The 12,392-nt window shown below is 34.3% G+C and overlaps 2 protein-coding genes across 2 annotated transcripts; one reads left to right on the plus strand and one right to left on the minus strand.

The window, feature by feature from the left end:
- Positions 1-95: 95 nt before the first annotated feature.
- LOC132171894 (alpha-farnesene synthase) lies at positions 96-3,342 on the minus strand. Its single transcript, XM_059583307.2, has 7 exons — positions 3,139-3,342; positions 2,737-3,001; positions 1,584-1,959; positions 1,259-1,477; positions 1,026-1,167; positions 623-871; positions 96-525 (listed from the first exon to the last, which is right to left on the minus strand). Exons 1-7 carry the CDS (start codon positions 3,295-3,297, stop codon positions 229-231), a joined length of 1,707 nt encoding a protein of 568 aa, XP_059439290.2. The 5' UTR covers positions 3,298-3,342; the 3' UTR covers positions 96-228.
- Positions 3,343-9,751: 6,409 nt separating this feature from the next.
- Positions 9,752-12,314, plus strand: LOC132170540 (calcium/calmodulin-regulated receptor-like kinase 1). The gene is made up of 7 exons (XM_059581551.2): positions 9,752-10,038; positions 10,142-10,295; positions 10,694-10,820; positions 11,352-11,437; positions 11,510-11,581; positions 11,675-11,878; positions 12,017-12,314. The coding sequence occupies exons 1-7, from the start codon at positions 9,752-9,754 to the stop codon at positions 12,308-12,310; spliced, it is 1,224 nt and encodes a 407-aa protein (XP_059437534.2). The 3' UTR covers positions 12,311-12,314.
- The last annotated feature ends 78 nt before the right edge of the window (positions 12,315-12,392 follow it).

Here is a 12,392-nt window from a genome sequence, read left to right on the forward strand (position 1 = left end):
AAATTATTCTTGACATTGATTCTTGTTTATATTTTTCTTGTGTGCAGAGAATTCTATAAAATTTACTTTTATTAAATTATATAGAGACTTTATTCTACATTTCTACTACTCTTTCTTTATTTATGAAAATGACAAGGCCACGCACAAACCCTAAATAAGATATTATACATCCACAACGTTATAGGAAAGTGACAAAGACTGCAGGTTTTCCTAGTATGAAATTTCGAATCAGGACAACATGAGAGGTTCAACTAGCAAAGACAAGATGTTGCTCCGGGTCTCTTGGTCTTGAACACCAAATCCATCTCCGTCATGGTAGAGTCCATTCGCCACACGAGCAACATTTGCGGCAATATTCACAAATGACTGCAACATGGGTAATTGAGTGAAGCATTGCCCATTTATTTTCTTCCACGTTTTGTTTATCATCCCTTTGATGTGCTTTCGAGCTATTTCCTCTGAAACATTCTCTTCTCTCATGTAACACATGATTGATGAAGGAACATCGCCTCTTTCTATTTCAGCCTGTTACATGTTATTGTACAATTTTTTTCATAATGAACCAATATATAGGCAATGAAAGATCGAAGCAGATTTTTCATTTGAAAGAAACAGTAATCACCTTTGAAGTCCCCAGATCATTGCAAAGTCGAATTATCATAGATATATTATACACAAGATCTTGGTTTTTCTTGAGCAAATTTTCGAACTCCTCTTCTACCTCATGCTCTATACAAAAGAATGCATGCACCAACATCACAGAACCGGATGATGAAATCCATGCGTTACTTAGATATTCTTGCAAGGATGGTGTATAGCCCATGTTGTACCATTTTGCTTCCACAAATAATGCAGTACAAAAATCTGTCCACTATTAACACAAAACAAGCAAAAATAAAAGAGATTTTCACTAAAAAAATTCAATGATAATAAATATTCAGTGAAATTCACTTTTAAATAAAATAACAAGTAAAAGTATGTGTAGCGTTTTTCTAAATATAAAGTAACCAAGTACGTATACGTACCACTTTCTTTAGATGAGGTAATAGTTGGTTCCCACGCTTCCCCATTTGAATTTCATTAGCTAGTTCATTAGTTGTATTGTATAGTGCTAAGAAGCAAATCTTCATGCACTCTGGAAGCTCTTGAGTTTCCCTGACATCCCACCTGAATTTCGATATGTTACTTAGAATTCTTAGCAAATCTTGTGTGTTATTGAAAATTCCAATGGTGATATATATGAAGTAATTACACTAACCTATTTACGGCAGTGGTGAAATGATTTAGTTCTTCCAATGTGCCATAAACATCATAAACATCATCAATTACAGCTATGAGATTAAGGACTTTAGTAAGCCATTTTCTGAAACATTTGTTCCGAGGTTCGAACGCAAAGCCCACTGAGCACATGAAAGTTTCGACCAGTCTGTCTCTTGCGAAATTCAAGTTCTCTGTGACACCCAAATTCCTCCACCACCTAGCTAAATGAGACAAAAAAAGGTATTAATAATATCTGTTTTGAGCACGTTATAAACTTATATGTATCAGATAGTTACAAAGAAGCTAGCTTCTTTCCTTGTTACCTGGAAAGTTCCCTTAGATCTTCTTGAAGTGTGGCTTGAATTATGTTGAAATTAAGTTTAGCAAATTCAAGTAGAAAGGGGTTCATGTGCCTGTCTTTCTCATAAACGTTGATGTGCCATTTGACGTCAAACCACTGCACTCTCCTTTGTGATGGAAGCTCCAAAGCATGGGCTACTTGTTTGGCAAGGTTTCCGTCCAAATTACAAGTGTTTTCTTTGAGAATTGCAGTTGAGAGTTGTTTGGCCTCATCCAGGATGTTTTCTCCTTCTAAAGCCAAGTACGAGGCCTCCAAAAGCTCGAGCATTCCTTTGAAATTCGCGTGTATGCTTTTCCTGAATGCACCCGTCTTTTCATCCATGAAGCCGCTAAACATATCTGAGTTCCATATCATGCATGCATGGCCGGGAGTAATTAGATATCGATCAGGATTTAGAAACATGCAATATCTAATTGGGAGTGAATTTTAACTGGATATTAGGATTTAAACTGTATTTAGATTTTAGGGAAATTTCATTTACGCCTCCAAGCTATCGTGGCTTTTGTAATGTTCCCCAAAGTTAAAAAGTTTGCAATATGTATTAGCCTATTTCAATCATTCTGTTAGGATTTTGTATTAAGTCATAACAAAATGAACAAAAATATACCAAAATACCTCTGTTTATAAAATAAAAAAATGAAAAAAAAAAACTAGTGAAAAAAAAAACGCCATGGGCCTTCTGTTTATTTATTTATTTTTTTGTTTTATATATATATATAGTGATTGAAAGTGGCTGATATATAGAACACCTATATTGGAAACTTTTAAAATTAGGAGGACATTGTTAGAATATTAGTTAAATTATTAAATTCATCAATTCTACAACCTAGACCTTTTGGGATAAGTTCTCATTTAACATGTATAAGAGTACTAGTAGGGGTCTTGAATTCAAATCTTGTCGATCTCCATCATTTTCCTTCCATATGAATTGAGAATAATGTTATGTACTTGACTCTCATACAACTATAAATCATTGGATCAACCTCTATTAAAAATAAAAATAAAAAATATAAGTGTTGATGGGTATGGTCACATTAGTCAAGTGAAATGGGAATTAAGTATTTACAATTAGTCTTCAATTAAATATTTTACGTGGAGGCTTAGAGTTTAATTACCTTGTGAAACAATATAGCCATGCTGCCTAAGCAGCCTAAAGCATAGTGCAATAGCATAGAGATCCTCTTCTTGGCTTAGGATTTTCTCCTTAATGGACGCTATGGAGTCTAGAGCCTCCAAGATTTCCATATCAAAGTGGATGGCTAGGCCCAACTTTTTTACGTTGTCAATCAGCTCTAACTTAGCCAGTAAGCCAACTGCTTCAGCAAATTTACTCCTTACAACCTCTGTCAGCTTCTCTGCTCGTCTTTTATATTCCAGTCCCTGCACAAATCGCCACGCGCGAATTATAATAATCTCTGAAAAGAAGTGGAAATTATTAAAAAATAAATAAATAAACCAAAAAAAAGTAAAAACATAAACGTTTATTTAAAAAGAATATGAGTGGAAATGATTCGCACATCATATATGCTGGTAAGAGATTGTAAATAATCATATTTCCAGATGTTGGGCTTATAATTGGCAGATCGTCGTCTTTGTTGTATCATATCCAAGGCTTCAGACTTTATCTGGCATGCTAAACTTTGCTGCTCAGCCCGCAATGGCTTCTTGCAGTCCATAATTGATCTATGGATCGGATAATTTAAAAGGAAAAGCTAGCTAGGAAGAAGTTTTCGTTAAGCAATGCTGTGCTGATGGACATGCACTGCTTTATATAGGCAAAGCCGGAAAAGGACATGACATAAATGAATGACGAGAAGAAAAACAAAAAACATGCAAACGTTTTTCACTCTTAGATTGAGACGATTTGACACGCAATTTGTTTTAGACCATAATGTCTATATATCTGAAAGAACAAGAAAATATCTGAAGAAATGGTTTCCTGTAGTATTAATAGACATGTTTGGCTGATTAAAAAAAAAAATAGACATGTTTGGCTATACATCATTTGTGTTCTTTCACCTAAAAAAAAAAACAGATTTACAAGATTCCAAACAAAAATAAAGCGATGTAGACAATATTACTCAGATGTTATTAAGTTATAATCAACCTAGCTCTCACATGTAAACAATTCGACAATAATCGTTTTTGATACATTAAACAACTCTATCAAACTTAATGGAGAGGATTAGCATATAGAAAAAGAAGGTACGTACAGTGCCAATTTAATGAAGGAGCTAGTGAAGAAAAGAAAATATAAAAACTAAAAAAATAATAAAAAAAAAAGGAGCGGGGTTGGAAGAGGAGCCACCCCAATGGTTGGGCCCTCATATATTCACAATCGGTGAAATACATTGTCATTTTCTCTATGGCCTATATTCACTCTTCTATCTCTCTCTCCCTCTCTCTCTCTCTCTCTCATATCGTGATAGAGTATTTGTTCGATCTTCTAAACAAGGACTCTGATTTTTTTGGAGGGCCACCCCGGCCATTGGAAAGTGACACACACACACGTGTATATATATATATATATAGTTCCATTCTTTTTGGAGGGGATTCTTTACAATGATCTTCTCTATTCAAAGAACAGAAAAACTCCTTGCCTGACCCTCATGTTCAGAGTCAACAATGGCCCTTTGCTAGGGTAGGTAACCCCAGCCCGGAAGGGCCACTCCCCGTGATTCGGTGTTCACATGCATTGGAGGTTCAAGCAAAATTCGCCACTACATTATCACGAGAAATGCCAAATTCGGCCTGCATGTAAAGTGACGTGGAATCTCTTGTATATGCCACAATTAGCCGGCCGGGAGCTAGCTTTGTCCAGTACCGTCAGGTTTGATATTTTATTATTATTATTATTATTTTACGAGTCGTGATTCACAGCACACGGCGTGCTTAGCACGCCGTGTGCTGTTTTACTTCACCCTTATTTTATATGCCCGCACAAGAAAAGTGGAAGGAAGATTTGAACTAGTAACTTCCACTTCATGAGATGTGATTCACAATCGATTGAGTTACCCTGAAGACCATTTTTAATATTTTATCATGGTTCATGATGTTTACAAAGTCACATACTACAGTAGTACAGTGTACGTGCATGGATGACGACTAGTCTTTAATTGTGATTATGTACAATCTTTATGGACATATTTTGAGTTTTTATATTTTTCTTAATCATATTTTTCATAATTTTAATTTCCCTAATCCTTTATTCAAATCTATTTTTTAATTTGTTAGACTTATTGATAACAATTATCAACTACGTACCGGTTAAATAAGTAAACTGAGTTGAGTCGTTTTGATTTTTTTTTATCTTTTGAAACAAGTTGAGTCGTTTTGATGGACGTACAGCAAGATGACCCATATATAAAAATTTGGGAGAACTTCACTTACCCATCCGAAATGTCACGGATTTTACCATATTAATCTCAAATTATCAAAATTCGTAATGTCGGTACGTATCTCATATTTTAGCTCTTTTTAATTTTATCCCACTATTATGATTTTACGTACAAACAAAATATCTCTTATTTATAAAATTTATAAAAATACAAATTTGCCTTTAATTTAAAAAAATAAAATAAAAAATTGTAAAACCCACCAAAAAAACAAATTATTACAAATTTGCCTGGGCTACGGGCCGGCCTCACACCACTATTGCAAGATTCCTTAAAAAAAACAAAAAAAATGTTTCACTCTTAAATTGAAAAAAAAAAAAAAAAAAAAAAAAAAAAAAAAAATTGTAAAACCCACCAAAAAAACAAATTATTACAAATTTGCCTGGGCTACGGGCCGGCCTCACACCACTATTGCAAGATTCCTTAAAAAAAACAAAAAAAATGTTTCACTCTTAAATTGAGACGATTTGACACACAATATGTTTTCGAGTGGTGACGTGGTGCGTCTTTCGAGAAGTGTTGAGAATTTCGAGTATACATCATCACTCGGAAAACTGTGCTTCAACATAGACCATATATGATATTACAAATTGGGTAAAGATCAACAGCACGCGGCGTGCATTGCACGCCCGTGCTGTTGATCTTAAAAAAAAAAAAAAAAACAAATTTTTGCACTGGGCGTGCCACGCCCCCGCGTGCTGCCAATCAGTGCTCTTACAAATTTGCCTGAGCTACCGGCCGGCCTCACACCACTATTGCAAGATTCCTTAAAAAAAAACAAAAAAAATGTTTCACTCTTAGATTGAGACGATTTGACACGCAATATGTTTCCGAGTGGTGACGTGGCGCGTCTTTCGAGAAGTGTTGAGAATTTCGAGTATACATCATCACTCGGAAAACTATGCTTCAACAAAGACCATATATGATAGGAACCGATATATATATATAGAAGGAAAAGAAAACACAAATGTCTTGTATATCTGAAAGAACAAGAAAATATCTGATTAAATGGTTTGGCCTCTTCCACACACAATTAATGGAGAAAATATCTGAAGAAATGGTTTTCTGTCAAATACAACAGAAAACCATTTCTTCAGATATTTTCTTCTAAACGAGGACTCTGATTTTTTGGAGGGGCACGGGGCACCCTTCTGCCTGGAAAGTGATGATGTGGAATCTCTTCTATATGCCAAAATTAGCCAGGAGCTTCGTCCACCCCTCATCTCTGATATTTTATGGTTCATGATGTGTACAACACCTTACGTGGGCTAGGATGGTCCTAGAGGGGACCACCATGCAGGGCTATGGCCTCCCACCACTATTGCAAGATTCCTTAAAAATTTGTCGTACGTTATATTCTTGGGCAAAAGAATTTTTGTCTGGCCCTGGACTCTGGTCATTAAGACTGTGTTTGGCAATAGAATGAAAAATGGAAGCAAAACAGTAACAGATTTAATTGATATGAGAGAAAAAAATAAAAATATTTTGTATAAAAAAGTGAAAAAAAATATTTTGTAGTAATTTTTTTATTTGACTAGTAATAAAAAGTGACTGATATGATGTAAAAAGTAAAAATGTTAAGATTAATTTTGAGAAAAAAAAAAAAAAAAAATTGGGACTTTGGGTCCTTGAGTTCGGCCCTTCCCAAACACAGCCTAAAAGGTTCTCCAATTATATGACACTAGTCCCAGCCTCTCGGTCCCAATCAGGCTAGAATTTTAAGAAGAAGGCACGCAGCATTATTTATTTTTGAACAAATTTCACCTAACTCCTAAAATTTTTATTTTTTTAATTATCTTCTAACGTTTAAAAACCCTTAATTTAATTTCTCATGATAGGCATGTTGGAAGCTGTAGAAAGCCTCACAAAAAGAAGGATTTTAATGAAGAAAAGATTGAGAACTTTTCTCTCTAAAAGGAAGTTTTAAAGTGTTGCTGATAGAAGCCTAGGGTTAAATATGACTGTAGGAGACTTGTTCTTGAATCAAAATTTTGGATGATATTTTTTTTTTCTTTCTCAAATTCCTTTATTTCATTGTAATTGGAGGTAGAAGCAAAATCAGCTTCTGCAATGGATGTTTTACCATCATCAATCAATTCATAAAGAGAGTGCTACACATACTTTGGTCATTTTCTTGTGTGGCATTGAAAACACATTCGAATGATATAACAAATGAAAGTATATATATAGTATTTAATTATGATTTAATTTTCACCGTCACATCAGGAGTGAGCCAACGTCGAAAATTTGCACACCAACTCACTTCTAAGTGCTGACTTTAGTAGGTTGGATCTTTGCAAAAAAAGTTGATCTATTTATATAGGGGAATGTCAGGTATTCTTCTAGTGTTCTCCTAATGTCCTCCTAATCCTAGGTAGAAAAACTTTTACAAACTGATATAGCACAACATGATTAGGTTTTTCAAAATTTGATCTTATCATATATCCAATCATGTTGTACCACATCAGTTTGTAGAAGTTTTTCTATAAAATTTGTTTGTAAGCCTAGCATTCCTCATTATTTTCTAAAAAAGCAAAAAAGAAACTTTCCTTATTTCACTCACTTTGTTTTTAGAAAATAATATCCACTTAAGACAAGAAAAACACTAGGAGAGTACCTAATATTTCCCTTTAAAATATTTCTTTTCTCTTGTTCTCCTTGTTGATTTGCCTGAATAGGTAAAAGATTTTGAAACCAACAACAGTATTGGATACGATCTCTTAAAAACCAAACCCCTAATTCCAAATTTGCAAATGCCTTCCTTTATTATCACTTTGCAAACTTTTGTTACCAAATAATTCATATTCTTTATTACCCAAATCATGATGAAAATTGTATATAAATTCAAATGGAAATGCTAGGTGTTCTTCTATTGTTCTCCTGGTGTGCTCTCAACTGTGATGTGGCTTTTAAAATCACCAATAGATTAAAAGTCAATAATGATAAACTCAAATTCAACGATAATTTTAAAAATCACATCACAGTTGAGATAACATCATGAGAACACTAGAAGAACACCTAAAAATGTATATTATTTTCAGTACAAGACAGACCAATTAAACTAAGGTTACCTTTTGTGTATCCACCAAAAAAGAAAAGTCCTACCTTTTATGATGTATCAAAAAAAAAAAAAAAAAAGCGATCCTCTCCATTTCATTTGAAATGTAAAGGAACCAGTTAGTTATTTTAGAATAGCAAAATTGTTCCCAAAAAAATAAAATGACAAATTTGCCCTCTTTGAATGAACTAACCGGCTCCTAAATGGAGAGGATCATATTCCAAAAAAAAAAAAAAGGTTTTGCTCATCTTATTTAATTGGGAAAAATGCAATTCAGTCAAAAAAAACAATTTTTTCTACAGTCAAATTTTATCTACTAACTTAACAAATTCTATTAGTATAACACTAACTTAAATAGGACACGTGTTGCAATCTTATTGACCCTAGCGTGTCAAACAATCGGAATCTGTTAAATCAGTGGACGAAATTTGACTGTAGAGAGTAAATTATTTTTTTCGCATACCTTAAAAACCTCTAAGTTCATATAGACTAATTTTGCATTTATTTTCCTATTTAATTTATTTATTTACTTTTTTCAGTTTAAGATGAGAAGCCAAATCAGAGCATGATACTTACCGGTCTTGTATTTGAGTCACTTATGGTGACAATGTTCCAAGTACCGCAACTTCGTATGTAGGGATACAATTCGTGTTACATCAAGGAATATGTATAAAATTATATAAGTCAACACTCAACCCATTTACTAAACAAGTCAAACCTTTTAATCTTTATCCCTTAATTTTATTTTCAAAAAAAAAAAAAAAAAATTGCTAATTTCTTGTCGTCATATTCCAAAAATTGCTAATATTTAGGACTGCCAATTTAATTGACAAAATTGGCAGTCCTAAATATTACATGTCACGTTTATATCATGTTGAGGTATTGGTATAAGACTATATAGGTCGGTCAGAATCTAACCCAATTAATTAAAAGAGTCAGATCCATCAATCTTAATCTACTAATTTCGTGTTGAGTTCGTATCGAGTTCGTGGCTCATCTCAAAGATTGTCTCTAATATCATCTATGTGTTTATGGTCATCTTTTTTCTGTTTGATTCGTGAAGAATATAATAATTAATACATACATGAGATATGCTATAGTGCAATAAAAAAACCATTTTTAGCCCATAAAAATCCTAGGTGGTAAGAGGTTATAGGCTTATCAGTGGGTGGAGTCACAACAATTATAGATGGAGCCTATGATCTCTTGCCACCTAACACTTTATGGGTAAAAAATGATCATTTTATTGCATTATAGCATTTCTTTACATACATAGATATAGAAATCATTAAGGCCAACTTTGAGAAACGACGTCATCTTCCCCCCCTTTTTTTTTGGCGCAAATCCCTCAATTGTCAGCACATATCTACGTTGTCAGAATCGTAAGGACAATTGAGAATGAATTTAATCGTATCTAAGTGACACTCTAAGAACTCTTTCATAAATTTAGTACACAGTTAATGCAATTGCCTATGCAATGCCCTGACAGCCTAAATCCTTGTCGTCCTTACTTGTCAAAATTAAGGATGATACTATAAATGTGTTTAATTTATTGCTTTCAGAAACAATATTCTCTTCTATTCAAGATTTATTTAGTATTTATTTATTTATTTTGTAAGTTATTCAAGATTTATTTCAAACTATAGAAATAGGGAAGAAACTATTGGTATGGTTGAGATGAAAGGTATCTTATTGGGGCTGATATTTGGGTTTACCATAGGGTGGATAGTTGGAGTTGGAGCAGCCTTTGTATTGTATTCTGTGTTCTTCTGCATTAAAACCCAGATAGAGAGTAATTCTCCCATACCTAGCCGTGGGGTTGATTCCACCACGGCATTTTCAGATTCAAATGTTGGTCAAGAAACACCCAGAACATCTGAATGGAGTAGCCTGCCTCAGTGGTTGGAAGGGCTTAAAAGAAACAATGTTGTTTCAGCATGTGGGATACCAAAGTGTTCTTACAAGTATGGCTACTGATCTTCTGCATAACTATGATTCTCTCTCTTTTTGTATTTGTTCTTCATTTGAGTTTTCTTGTAACCTTGTCGATTTAAACTGTTTGCCCAGGGATATACAAAAAGCAACTCTTGATTTTACTACAAGCATAGGGGAAGGAGCATTTGGCCCTGTTTACAAGGCGCAGATGGCCACTGGTGAGACGGTTGCTGTTAAAATTCTTGCCACAAATTCTAGGCAAGGGAAGAATGATTTCCTGAGTGAGGTATTGATGAATTCATCATATGTTGCATTCATTTGAAGTAGTATGCCTGCATCTATGTGCATATTTCTTGGTTTTGATTCTTTTGGATTTGCAAGCATGCCTATGTTATTTAGTTTTTGGATTCTATGTCTGCAGATATTGTTTGGAAAGGAAAAAGAATGATTCAGTTGGGAACCATTGTATTAATATTCATGTGCAATCCATGACACCCTTACAATCAGATGGGAATCATGAAACACCCATTTGAAAGATGTGAAATATAAATTGCACTTATAAATGCTACAATAGGAAGATCTCTTTTTCATAGTTAAGCAAAAGGAACTTTGATATTGGAAAACAAAATATTCACCTTACTGATAATCAGTAAAGTGAACCTTCTTTTCCCCTGTTTGTCTCAGGTTTTGTTACTTGGAAGATTACACCACAAAAACCTTGTGAACTTGGTGGGCTATGGTGCAGAAAGAGGGCAGCATATGCTTCTTTATCTTTACATGAGCAATGGCAGTCTTGCTTCTCATCTATACAGTAAGAAACGAACCAATTTTCTTCAAGGCAATTTTATCATGGAGAAACTTAAAAATCTCTCTTTTTTTTTTGAGAAAAAAACAGAACTTTGTCCTGAAGCATTTTCTTTTTGGGGCAAATGGGAACATTTTATCGAAGAGAAGAATTAATACATCATAGATTCATAATGAAACTCAAAGCCTTAGCTTGGGTGTCTCTGGCCTTAACAATCTCAAAGCTACTTAATTGTCTTGGCTATTTATCAAATTCTATTTTCAACTTTTTTCATATATGAATGCTGAGCAAGGCTCTTATTGGAGGGGGCTGAATTAGGCTTGTTTGGCAATGCTTTTTAGGGTACCTTTTTGCTTTTTAACATAAAAGCAAAAGTATTAACAAACAACTCAAAACACAAAATACTCACTCAACACTCAAAATTACTTTCAATCTTTATGTTACATCATAACCAAAAAGCAAAAAACGCCCTACAAAAAGTTTTGGCAAACGAACTTCCCTTTATGATGCACATTAACAAAATGTTTGGAAGTGCAGGTGAGAATCAGAATCCGTTGAGCTGGGATTTAAGGATTCAAATAGCACTAGATGTAGCAAGGGGATTGGAATATCTACATTATGGGGTATGCTTTGTTTTGTTTGCCAAGCTAGTAGAACCCACTCCAGTACTTATTCATCTTCATCTAAATTGACAGGCCTTTCCTCCTGTTGTGCATCGTGACATTAAATCTTCTAACATATTGCTGGATACGTCCATGAGAGCCCGAGTATGTCTTCTGGATGGTTTTCTGCTTATGTTTGAATATAAAACCTTTTTCACTCTGACAAATGTGTAATAATCAGTAATGTCAACTGAGCAGATTGCTGATTTTGGGCTTTCAAGAGAGGAGATGATTAAGCCATGTTCATCTAATGTCAGAGGAACTTTGGGATACCTTGACCCTGAATATGTGTCAACAAGGACCTTTACTAAGAAAACTGATGTCTACAGTTTTGGAGTGCTACTGTTTGAAATAATTTCAGGCAGGAATCCCCAACAGGGTCTCATGGAACATGTGGAGCTAGTAAGAACTCTATTCATGTGTGTCTAGTTGCTGAAGTATATTAGCACCTTTTATTTTATGTAAAAGTCTATGTGATTCATTTCTTCCTATCCACCTTAATGCCATTACATTGACATTCTATATTTTTGTGATGAATAGGCAGCAATGGATATGGAGGGTGAAAGTGGATGGGAAGAAATTGTGGATTCTCAACTTGATGGAAAATTTGATCCCCAAGAACTCGATGGAGTGGCTGCTATTGCTTTCAAATGTGTCAATCATGTTTCCAATCTACGGCCTTCTATGAGAGATATAGTTCAGGCACTATATCAGATTATTAAGATGAGACGTGGAAGGAAGCATCACAAGCGAATTTCATCTGCCACAGCAGATGAAATCCACATTGAAATTGCCCAGCTAGGAATCCCAGATCCTTCCTTTGTTGAACGTTGAAAAAAGTACAATTCTAGGCTACTTTTACAGTCAATTGAAAGAGAAATATAATGCATAAGAGGCAATATGTCAAAACACTTTG

This window comes from Corylus avellana, chromosome 1, assembly GCF_965113065.1.
Source record: "Corylus avellana chromosome 1, dhCorAvel1.hap1.2, whole genome shotgun sequence".
Taxonomy (NCBI): Eukaryota; Viridiplantae; Streptophyta; class Magnoliopsida; order Fagales; family Betulaceae; genus Corylus; species Corylus avellana.